The sequence below is a fragment of the Pezoporus wallicus genome, unplaced genomic scaffold (genome assembly GCF_028554395.1).
Source record: "Pezoporus wallicus isolate ANWC-B61680 ecotype Strahan unplaced genomic scaffold, APGP_CSIRO_Pwel_v1 scaffold_3294, whole genome shotgun sequence".
In the NCBI taxonomy this organism is placed as follows: Eukaryota; Metazoa; Chordata; class Aves; order Psittaciformes; family Psittacidae; genus Pezoporus; species Pezoporus wallicus.
Window position 1 is genome coordinate 14,974,908 of NW_026635478.1, and position 12,368 is coordinate 14,987,275.

A 12,368-nucleotide genomic window follows, 5' to 3' on the forward strand; every position below is an offset into this window, starting at 1 on the left:
CCATCACGACCCTGCCTTTCCGACCATATGCAGTGTATTCCCAGGAATGTCTACTGCATAGTAAAATGGCTTGCATGGACAACCACGTACCAGAACAGAGGAACAATACCTCCTGTTGAATCCTTCCAGCACAGACCAGGAGCAAGAAAAAAAAAATCATCTTGCTGTAGTATCTTATAGAATTTTTTGCTTGCAAGACACCTCTGGATGTCTCAAGCCCAACTTCTCTCCCAAACAGGACCATTGCAAAGGGCTTAGGAGATAGAATTTCCACCATTTTTCTTGTGTCGCCTGTTCCAGTGCTGCCCTAACTTGGAGAATAGGTTTTCTAATACGTAGTCTGAGACGTAACTATCTCCTGTGCAGCCAGACGCATCTGAGACAGAAATAGCAGCAACTGTTGCTACTCGAAGAAAACTCCTACTTGTGCAGAGCACAGTAAGCAAATCTCAGTTGGAAGCCTCATTTTGTCTCAGCTCATGGCTGGCTCCCCTTCAACATCTGACCTACCCTGCGGCACTTAGAACCACTACCCTCATACTACCTAGAAATTGACTGCTCAGACTCCGCTGCCTCCCTGTGAGGCTCCTGTCTTCATTCTGTGGATCCCAGCTACACCCCTCTCTTCCTCACCTCTTCCTTTTGCCTTTTTTTCTTCTCCCCTCCCAGAATGGGGCTCAGGTCAGGGACAAAGAGCAGCATGTTGCTCATAGGAGGAGGGGTCTGAGCAAATTCATTCCCTTTCCCTCTGATCTTGGGCAGGTATGAATAAAATAATTAATCATTAATTAATTGCATCAGATCACTGTAGGGACACCAGAGACCTCTGCCTGACCTCAAAGCAGACTTTGCTGGCTGATCTGTCCCAGAAGCACCCAGACAGGGCAGATGACTGAGGGGCTGATGGTACAGTGTGAGTGAAAGGTCCTTCAGTCTGAGTTGGTCACTACATCACCTCTGACCACACAGCAAGCAGCAGCGGTAGTGCTGCCCTTCCTGCTACAGCTGCTAGCACTACTGAAGTGCCCTGTTGCAAGCATTACAAGAGCTGCAATGGTGGTGGTGAAGGCTGCACTTCTGCCAGCACAACGCAGCAGGAGGCACAATATGTGACAGCAGCCAGGGTCTGAGGAGAGAGGCTGCTCCTGTCCAGACTACAGGCTTCAGAGCAACCCTCTGTGGTAGGGGAGGCTGAATGGGGAGGCCAGACTCCAGCCAGCCTGTGCCTCCCTGGGCTTCCCCTCTCCGCAGTAGAGCAGGCACTGCAGCCATGCTGCTGATCTGCTGAGCCCTGGGGTGGACGACCCAGGGGAGGGTGCCAGTGCCAGGCTCCATGCTGAAAGAGGAGAATCTAGGTCACACATCCTCTTTTGGGAACAAGTACATCTGATGCTGCCAAGGAAAACAAAGTGGCTTGAAAGAAGCAGGAGAAAGGGGAGCAAACTGGCTTGAAAGCAACAAGAGAACAGAGAGAAACAGCCCAGCGATTGAAATAAGGATACTGCAGGGATTCTAGCATCATGTCCACAAAACCCTAGGGACCTAAAGGTTTGTAGGCAAGGATATACTCAGGCAAAGATGCTGTGAGGAGCCAGAGCTGGACTAGCAGGCAGCTACAGGGCAGGAGTGTGAGCCCTGGAAGGGGATAGGTGTACATGTCCCAGGGCTGAACAAGCAGGGGTTTGCAGTGTGGGAGTGGGGAGCACTGGCAGAGCTCCCTGCTCAGGAAGCTCAGGGCTTGGCTGGTAGTGGGATGCCAGGCATCAATGGAAGAAACTGGCACCGCTGTTTGGCAGAAAGGAAGAAAATAGAAGGAAAAAGCTGCGCTAAGACCACCCCCCCACCCCTTGCACATGTGCTGCTTACGGTTCTGTGGTAGGAGAGCTGTTTCCAGGAAAGAAGAGGAGAAGGAGGAAGATGTTTGGTTTGCTGAGCAGCCCATTCTTCCCCATGGTGCAGAGCAGGTTGTGGTGAGTCAAGTAGATATACTGTCTGGTCCGGTGCTGCTGTTTTCCTGCACCTTGTAATTCTGCTCCACTCTCTGCTCCGTCAGCCTTTTTATAACCGCTTTCTGCAAACAGCCCAGGGGCTGGAGGAGATAAGGGCTGGGGGCCAGGGCCCATCCGGAAGTGGGGAGAGGCAGCAACAAGGAGGAGCTGGAACAGAGGGACAGTATTTGCCCAGAGACTTTCCAAGTGGGGGAAGGGTATTTATTGGATACTGCTTACATGAGAAATCTTTGAATGATTCAAACCCTGCTTCCTTTAACCCACCAAAATCCATAGTGTTGGGGAAAGCTTTGTTCATCTCAAGGCAGCATAATACACAATCTGCCTTCTCTTAGGGTAGCTTTAGATTAGGTATTAGGCAGAAGTTCTTCCCTGTGAGGGTGGTGAAGCACTGGCGCAGGTTACTCAGAGAAGCTGTGGCTGCCCCATCCCTGGCAGTGTTCAAGGCCAGGTTGGATGGGGCTTGGAGCAACCTGGTCTAGTGGAAGGGGTACTCCTTCCTATGGCAGGGGGTTGGAAGTGGATGATCCTAAGGTACTTTCCAACCCAAACTATTCTATGATTCTTTGAAATTAACCATGTTCAACATAAGGTAATACTCCCTTTGGTCAGATCATCCAATCACAACACTCTAACATGGGGTACTGTGATCTTTTGAAGCCCCAAGCCAGATTTATAAGTATTTTCAGAACAAAATGAAGCACACACAGAGAAACACTGCCCATGTTATGTTAACAGAATACTGCAGTAGTTTGCTGACAGAGTTGCTAATAAAGTTGCTATGGGTTAGGCAATCTGTCAGGAATATAACCCAAACTGGGGTGGGGTGCTAGTCTAGATATGGAAGTAAATTCTGTTTCCACTGTGAATATGCACAAACATTACACCATGTTGCTGGAAGACATCCTTGCTTCCCCAGCATGGTGATCATCTTCTGTTATCTGGTGTTACCAGGAGTGCAGATGTCTCAGGTGTTCCAGGTGGCTCCTCCTTCCTTTGGCCAGATTCAGATCTGTGCTGCTGTGAGTCTTGCTTGTAACAGAAGTCACTCGCAAACAGTGCTGCTCACTTGACTTGGGTCTTCTGCAAACCCCTGCTTGTAGCATCTTACCCAGAAGTTCAATCTGGTAAGAAAAGAAACTTGCTAAATTCCAACATGTCATTGAGCAGAAATACTCACTCTAAACTATGACTACTCCCTGCGAGCCCTAACCAGGAGGCTGCTTTGCAGAAGCCCCCAAAAACCTGCAAAACTGCAGCTGTACGGCTGTCAGCATGCCCTCCAGTGCCTGTGCAGTGGAATGACTCAGTAGCACTATAGAGATTCATGACCCTTGTGAAGACAAAAAAGATTCAACACAAACCGTCCCTGTGAAGCCACATTAACAGCAGAGGTTCTCTGTTCTGTGCAAGGGAGCTTATTAGATCACAACAACACAAGCAGCCCTATATGCTCTTTGTCTGAGGAGTAAGCTTTGAAAAAGAGTGAATGTTAAGACTGAATGTTAGCTATACAGTGTGCCTTGACTCTGATGTAGTAGCCGGAAAAAACACAGGGAAGAGCAGTGCAGAGGCCCAGGAGAGATGTCTGGGTATGAAAGGGATTTTCAGGCTGGTGTTAGAAAATCAGGCACAGCCTCTTGTGGAATAAAATTTAACATCATTTATAAACCACAGAAGTTACGAAAACAGTCGGGAAGCAGGCAGTGTCGGCTGGGGGGAAGTGTTATATCAATGTCATATGGGGAAGGAGTGAACACGTACTCACACAAACCAAAAGATTAAGAAGATTATCAGTTAGAGATGGAAATACTGATTAAAAAGTGGTTGTGTAACTATGAAGTAATAAACAGAGCTTTCTCCAGAAGTGCCTCCTATCGTCTGTCCTCTCACTCCCATCTTCGACTTCTCCCGGAAATAACTCGTGGAAAATAGCAGTTTTCAAAGCAGTGGTGCCCTGGACATTGCTGGAACACAACTCATCCCAAGTTGCCTGTTGTCATTCAGGCTGCTGTAAACTGAAACCAAAAAGTAATCCGAATGGACACATGCAAAATACAGTTTAAGGATGAGCATGGAAAACTGAAATAATAGATCTACAGGGTCACCAAAACCAGTGATTCTGTGAAGATCCTATTCACTATCATCTACTTCCTTCCCCTAAGCCATTTACTGTCCATGGGGTGTAAAATACCTTCTTCTCCGACCCCAGGAACCACTTAGCTCTCTGACTCCCTCATGCCCACTTTGCTCCACAAGCACTAACTGCCCTTTAGTTCAGGCAGTCCACTAGTGCTTCAGATGGTTCCTCTCTCCCAAAGCTCAGAACAAGTGGTCTGAGCTTGTACTTAATTTGAAAGCTTCTGGGTGCTTTTTCAGACCTGAAGGAGAGATTGTATGTCTGAAAAACTGGCTACTTCTTCCAACAAGACTAGCTGGTCTAATAAAAGGTAGCAGTGCTGAAAAGGGCATGCAACATCTTTGCCATACATGGTGGTGGCCTCGGTGAATTGAGAGTCATGATTTTAACCACAGCAAAGAGATTTCCTCTTATGACAATACTTCATATGTGTCTGAGGTCAGTGGGTACCTGACAGATTAACAGGCAATTTGTGTTTATCTACTATCTTCAAGGACTAGTCCTTTGAGCTTAATCATATCAAGCTGCTACAAAACCTAAGTGAAACATTGTACCTAACTGTTAATCATAAAGAATTCAAATTAGGCCACATCACAATAAATGGTTGATATAGCCAAAATGCCTATATCAAATTTCTTATAACCCTCCAAGCGTAGTGGATTTCTATAGTAAATGACAACAATTAATTTTGGTTCATCCTCCTTGAAAGTGAATGGTTACACACGTTTACTCTCACTTTTAAAGGCAGCATATCTTTCAGCTGTTTCACAGAAGATATTTGAAACTTCTTTATTTCCAATTCTAAATTGAAACTATGAAACTATGAAATTATTCTAAAACTTTATTTTGTTCCAAGGAGCACTTGGGAAATTACCTTACTTGTAGATAAATCTCAGAAAGGTTACACTGCTTGGTAAGTTGTATGTGCTGATGCACTGGATTTCCTTTCCAGGTACTATCATGTTGAAATGGAGCAAGACACCAGGTCAATAAGAAACGGATGCCATGGAAGCACTTCTACTTTGGCTGTATCATTATGACTATTTTACTTTATTATTTTCTGGAGCATTTAATTCCCCACAGTATTTCCTTCACAGGTTCCTTTCCACCAGCACTTTAAATTTACTATTTTGAGCTGCACTGACGGGCACAAGAAGTGCAATTAATAAGCTAATACAGGCCACCATAAATATTGATAAGTTCCAGTCACACCAAACCTTATTCTGAAATTTCCTATAAGCCTTACAGTCTTCTCTGCATTGCCTAGCAAAAGTGATAGAAAAATATCAAGTGTCCTATATCTCCAAGTTTAGGACTGCTATAGAAAACGTATTTCCCCATGAAAATAAAGTAAGATATTCAGTGTGCAATATTAATTACCTTACCCAAATCTGGTCAATTTTCCTCTGACTTCCTTTCAGTTTCTACAGTTTAGGTTTGTAGATGACAACCAATTGTTCAGTAACAGTGGCTCACCAGCCTCTGCAACTGCAGGAAGAAAAGGTATCTGTGGTGGTTGTAATACCCTTAATACTATCTCAACACTTTTATCTGCAGGAATCCTTGTCTACAATCTTAAGCAATTTTGGAACCATTGTCACCAAAGGTAAAAAATCTCAAGAAAGACACCTGTAATTTACTATGTCCCTGTTCTGCCTTTTCAAGGACTGTAACACAATGTTCAGCTCTTAAAACCAAACCAAAACAATAAACTTAACTTCAACCTTTGACTTTCAATAAGAGTCGTGTTAAAAGAAAAAAGCTGAGGAAGCAGTTCTTTGTAACAGTGATATTGTGCCTAAGGTGGTCCCTGCACTTCCACACAAGAACCCCTAGTAGATACGAGCTGATGTAGCAAAAAGAACATCTCTTTTCAGTACCTACATCAGCTGTGCATGGAGACTGGTGAGAAAACAATCACTGTAAAACTTAGATTTACAACTCTGGTTAACATGTTAGTTGCTCAGCTAAAGGCTGAAAAAAAAAAAATAAAAATCATAGAATCATAGAATCATTAGGGTTGGAAAGGACCTTAAGATCATCTAGTTCCAACCCCCCTGCCATGGGCAGGGACACCTCACACTAAACCATGTCACCCAAAGCCTCGTCCAACCTGGTCTTGAACATTGCCAGGGATGGAGCATTCACAAGATCCCTGGGCAACCCATTCCAGTGCCTCATCACCCTAACAGGAAAGAATGTAGATATGTACAAAATGTAAACTTCAAATTAAACTAAAAATATCAGAGTAAATACAGATGATCCACTTTAGTAGCCTATTGAAGATCTTAACCAGAGATAAAGGGCCTGGTGGCAGATTAACTGTCTTTCCCAGTCACAGAGAGCTGAGCTGCCAAATATAACATATTCCTGGGGTGTCATGTGAACAAATGTGTAAATTGAGGCATGGCAAAGGCATCAATGAACTGCTCTTATTTTAATGCTCTTCAGAGATTAAATTGCAAGCTAAATTGGTGCCTGGGATTTATAAATAGTCCTATAGCTATATTTGATGTAAGGCTAGCCCATTTGTAGGGTAAGCCCTATACAAAGTAGAGTATATTCAGCTTTCCCAGCTATATTGTCACAGACATCATATAAAGTTTGTAAAGTTTAAGTTTAAGGTTCTTAAGTTCTTAAACTTAATCATATAAACATCATATAAACATATAAACTTTGTCTTGCCTTAAACGTATGCTGTATGTTGCAAAACATGCTGCAACCAAGGCTGTTAAGCTTCCAGCATGAGAAATCTGCAGTGTGTCTGTCTGAAACTTAAAATGAATGGTACACACAGAGGATGATCATTTGTTGAAATCCTACTGTTAAATCTGCTAAAAGGAATGGGTGAATGTTACCTAATAATTTTAAAATACATACAAAATAAACTGGCTGTTTGTATGTTCACAGATATTTTGGATATTGGATATTACAGAGAAATTAGGATAATTCCTGATGTAATAAAAATGGAAACCTATTTTAATTTATACATTTGTATTACTCAGACTGTTGACAAAGGAGAGAGAAAAAGCCAAAACATTTACAAATGTATCTGAAAACAGCGCTTGACACCATTAACTATACTCTTTTTGAGACATATGACTCTTCAGGTACAACTTTACCATATAAAAACACATTTTGTAATGCATATAGACTTTGTATTTAGCTTTAGCTGTGTTTTTGTTGCCTGGACTCCCTCTCCCCTCACATTAGTACAGGCATCTCATGAAGGTACTTCTACCCTTGATGTTCAAGGCAGGTGGAATGAAGTTGGAGCCAGGCTCTTCGGAGGTGCACAGTGGCATACAGAGAAATGCCAAGCAGACAGAAGGAAAAAGTGCTTCCCTCAGAGGGTGATGAAGCAACAGAAGAGGTGCACAGAGTTGCCATGGTATAGCCATCCCCAGAGACTATCCAAGCTTCATGGCACGAGGCCATGAGTGAGAGCACCAGCAGAGAAAAAGACAGTACTCATGTGGCATGGGTGTTTCAAAGATTGTTTTTATCTAGATTTGATGTTCATTTTAGCTACAGAAAAGTGAAACCCCAAATCACTGCCCCCCCCAATGGCTCTTCTAGAAGAAGGCAGCAGAAGTCTGTGTCCATGTCATCTGCTGGATGGACCACGCTGTACTTGCGACACCAGCTTGCTGTGGTGGCTGTGCAGGGAGGCTCGCTCCTCCAGCCCTGCTGGGAGGAGAGCTGGCCTGGCACTGCTGGGGCCTCAGGCACAGAACCTGCTGGCTCATCTGAAGCAGGAGGGAAGGGCTTTACACTTAGCTCAGTTACTGCCTTGCTGGGTAACATTGGATAAGTCCAGGCCCCTCTCTGTGTCACAGCTAAGCCAAACGTCATTTGATGCTCAAAGATACGGACCTTTCCCCCACGCAGAGGGGAGCTGGGATTCAGCTGATAGTGTTTGTCTGGGTTTTTGAAATGAAGGAAAGCAAGACAAGAAGTCCTAATGGAGTACAAGGAAAGGAAATGAGATACTGTCATGTTTAATCCTTCCTTGCACCTCTGCTTTTTTTGGTTGCACCTTGATAGGCAGGGCAGAGCTGGTCATGTTTGGCTTTTCAGGTCAGGGAAAGGGGTATGAGTCGTAATGCTGTGATGCAGATGGAGGTCATGCCATTTATCAGGATCCCTTTGTACACAGTGTCCTGCTACAGAGCCTGCTCTGGCTGCATTATACCACTGCACTTCCCTCCTGTTTTGGGACACCCTGCTCTGGACATCAGTGATTGGAAGGGAACAGGACAAGACCTTGCTTAAGCAGTGAGGAGAGATCCAGCTGTGCATCCCACACTCAGTGCACAGGACTTCCCAGATGAGCTTTATCATGGCACAGACCCCAGCTCTCTGAGTGAGTGCAGACTCACGTTGCCTTGACAGGAGAGACAGAGAGTGGAATCAGTGGGGCCTAGAGCTGGTCACTTCTAGTGAAGCAGAAAATAAGTGGCATGGTTATGCAATTGCCTCTGGTAATAACCCAGCCTTCACCTCCTCGTGGGTACTGAGCCAAAGAAAGAAATGTGCAAGGTTAGCACTTTCATAGCATGCACACAGAGCCCTGTCAATACGCAGCATGGTGATTTCTTTACTCCCTCCACCTCTGCCTGCCTCTCTCATATTTTGCCTGCCGTCACTCACAGATAAGACATTTTAAGTCTCCCACTTGTTAGGTTATACGCACAGTGTGACAGCCTGAGGTCCGGGAGCCCTGCTGAAATCATGTTCTTAAAGGAGGTCCTAGTTTGCCCAGCAGCAGCACTGGTGTGTCAGGGGAATGGAGGACTCCAGGGCAGGATCAAAAGGCGTCAGGAGATCAGTGTGCTGCACTTGCAAGAGGATCAGAAACATGAAAACCAAGAAGTTTCCCTGTATTCAATTTAATGCTTTGCATTTAGGTTTTTCTTGACTCTCAATAGGCGACCCTTCAGGTAGTGGAGCAGAAAGAAGCTTTCTCTTGCCGTTGAGCTACTGGACTAGCTGACACAACTTTGTTTCTCCACTTGAAACATTTCTGGGGACATTTTTCATTGTTACTATGAATAAAAAATTAAAAAGTACATGAGTGATGTTGCTCAAGAAGCCTTTAGCCGATGTTATGAATTTCTCAGCCAGTGGTGCCATAGATGTGACCATGTTTCTGTTACCCGTCTGATGAATCAGATGTTGGGGGTCATTTGGCTGCAGACATGTTCCTCCCTAATTGTCCTCCAAGTAGGTGGCAAATGAACTCATCAAAGAAAGATCAGAAAGCAAGGCTGAGCTGTTTCCTCAGGCATTTTGACACCTCACCATTTCTTGATTGAAGAAATTGGCACATTTCTGGCACATTGCAGGTCTTCTCTGATGAGTGAATTGGTTGGTCATCACTCAGACTTCATATTTGACAGAGGGAAGGTGGTGAGGAGAAGACCTGAACATCAAGTAGGTAACAAGATCTGGAAAATAAAAGAAGTCATAGAGCTGAGCTGTTGCTGTGTCATTGTTTAACAGCTTGACACTATTACCTGTGACACTGCAGGGACAGAAGAGGATTTGAGTCTAAAGATGAAGCAACCAAATTTCCTGGACCAAGGACTCCTTCGCCTAATGAGAATGCTAGCTAGGCAACTGAGGAACCTGAGCAAGAGAATGCTGCTACACTGCAGTTCACCTTTCTCTAAATTTTGCATCCTGCTGCCCACATTGTGGATGAGACAACATCTACAGTAAAAAAAGCTTATACTCAGTTTCCAGAATGAGTGTGGAACATTGTAATTCCATAACAATTGTGAGTCCTCTTCTTCTTAACTAGGCCATGGCATCAGCCCTTAGCAAATCCTTCAGTGTAAACTCCACATAAGCAGCAAAGCAATTTCCATTCCACAACTAAACTCTACAAAGAAGGCTTTAACACAAAGAGAAGTAAGCTTGACAGAGCAATTTAGTCCAAGACATTCTCATGTGATTATACTCTGGTATGTCTTTTTTATTCACAAGAAGCTGCATTTCAGGATAGCTTTTAATAGAGCAACATACAGAAGCTGCAGAGCTGCTGCAAGGGCACTGGCAGACAACCATAGCAAAGTTTTGAATTTCCCATTTCTCACAGTATTATTAACTCAGTCCAAGGACCTGCACAACCATTTCAGTGGGTACTTGTATCTGTCTCTGTTCTCAGGTAGCTTTTTTAAACTGAGATATGCAATACCAAGCACAGTAAACCAGTATATAGGAGCTCAGGGCATCTCTTGGACCAGTGAGCCTGATTTTTTCACACTTCATAGAATCACAGAATCATAGAATGGTTGAAAGGGACCTCAAGATCATCCTGTTACAATCCCCCTGCTATGGGCAGGGACAACTCACACTAGACCATGTTGCCCAAGGCTCTGTCCAGCCTGGCCTTGAACACTGCCAGGAATGGAGCATTTATCACTTGGGGAAACAGAATTTGCTTAACCTGAATGTCTTGCCAAAACTGAAGTAGTTTTGACCATCTGAGACCTAGAACACTCCCTGAGCCTCCAGGATTGAATTGACCCCTCACGATTATCAGATTACAGAGGAAGAAATGACATTCAGTCTAGTGGGTGTCCCCATCTTGCTCAGTCAACAATAAATATACTTGTCTCAGTTTCAGGCGCAAAAAAACCTATAACTGAAATGAGACACACAGGTTCCAGAAATCTGGGAGGTATTGGAATGCGGTTTAAGGAATATTGCTGTTATTTGTGGGAGTAGGAGCCCGGGAGAACATGATCTACATGTAAAAATCTGGAGGAAGAACATAAGCATGGGATGTTCATTAGATCTGCCTGCAAGCAGCAAGTATCTTTTGAGTTACAGGATGAAATCACATAATAAACATTACATTTTCAGCCTGCAGAGGAAGAGTCTGCAGTGGGAAATATGCACTTGATGTTTTAATAGTTCAGGTTTGGCCTAAGAGGAAAAGAAAATTCCAAAAGAATGATAAAAATGCAGCTTGCTTTTTTTTTCAGGACCTTGTTTATTCCCAGAAAATGATGTTTGGCTGAACAGAATAACATTTGGCCAGACCTTAGGGGGACTTTTATGAGTTCCACGTGAGATGCTGAAGCCTTGATTGATTGGCCTCAAATCCCTCAGAAAGATGAACATCCTGTACCCACATCCACTCAGCCTGCTTTCCTTTTCAGCCTTGCTGCTGTAACTACTGATTTCTCTTGCTGTAGTCCAGTCTGATGCTCATTCAAATCCAGATGGTTGCTCCGGTTTGGGGTGTGTCAGGAAAGCAAAATTCACAGCCTTTCTGGCTTTCCTTCTGCTGCCAGTGAAGTTTCAATTTTGGAACTTAGCAGGGAAATCTGCACTCTACCCAAAACAGTTTCATGCCCCACAAATTCCTCATCTGTGTAACTTAATCAAATGGCTTTTTGTAACAGCAATATGCATATCCTGCATGGCCAGCCCTGTGCAATTCTGAAATTCACACATGGCTAATGGATGCTGTGAGTACTTGGGTACCCTGCTGCCTGTGGAGACTCAGACATTTTGTTTGTTCATGAGCCAGGCCTCAGCAACTCAGAAACACCGACTCAAATTATTTAGTACCTTTTGCAAAAAAAAAAAAATTATGTGGGAAGAGAGATATTCTGTGTTGACATGATTTTCACTGGTAAAAATGAAAAACTCAAGTCCACACACAATTTTAGTAAGTTACCTGGTGAAATGGATGCCTTCAAAAAACATACTATTCCTCAGCATTTGAACAGTTTGCATCTTTGCTTCAGTTCTCGTTCATGCTCTTGCATGGCTGGTCCTTCCCCCTCAGCCCCATGACAGCTTAGTCCTTTTCTCCCCAGTCCTGTATGATGGATGGCCCCAGTACACTGCAGATAAGCCAGCATGGGGCTGGACCCCTCTGCCTGTGAGCAAAGCAGCTGCAGCCATGGGAGGGGTGGGCAAGGCTGCTGGCCAGGTTGTTGCTCCTGTGTAAGAGGAGCTGCATCCATACTTCTCTCTTGAGCCCTCCTGATGCTGCTCTGCTCCCTCATCTCTAGCCATGCCTCCCTGTCCCTTTGTCCCCTCTGAGACGGCTCTGGTATTGCCTGGATCATGCTCCTCCTACCCACCCACCCACCCACCCACCAACTCTGGAATGATGCAACCAAAGAGCATTTGTGTTTGGCGAAACCACCATGATTCCAAGTGTAATGAAGTGGGTGATGACAAGAGGTGCAGGA

At 44.4% G+C, this 12,368-nt stretch overlaps 1 protein-coding gene and 1 long non-coding RNA gene across 3 annotated transcripts in view; one reads left to right on the forward strand and one right to left on the reverse strand.

Moving 5' to 3' along the window:
* The window catches only part of LOC130609954 (alpha-2-macroglobulin-like), a 41,422-nt gene extending 39,424 nt beyond the window's left edge, over positions 1-1,998 (reverse strand). The window contains exon 1 of the mRNA XM_057429452.1: positions 1,867-1,998. Within this exon, the coding sequence (XP_057285435.1) occupies positions 1,867-1,952 (86 nt within the window). The 5' untranslated portion in view covers positions 1,953-1,998. The remainder of the gene's footprint in view (positions 1-1,866) is intronic.
* On the forward strand, positions 1,856-11,267 carry LOC130609962 (uncharacterized). Of its 2 annotated transcripts, none has more exons than XR_008974927.1 (4): positions 1,856-1,970; positions 5,102-5,134; positions 5,707-5,755; positions 11,145-11,267. It is a non-coding gene; the product is annotated as an uncharacterized LOC130609962 (long non-coding RNA). The 2 variants fall into 2 exon arrangements; XR_008974925.1 differs by lacking the exon at positions 11,145-11,267 and adding an exon at positions 7,409-7,975.
* Positions 11,268-12,368: the final 1,101 nt, after the last annotated feature.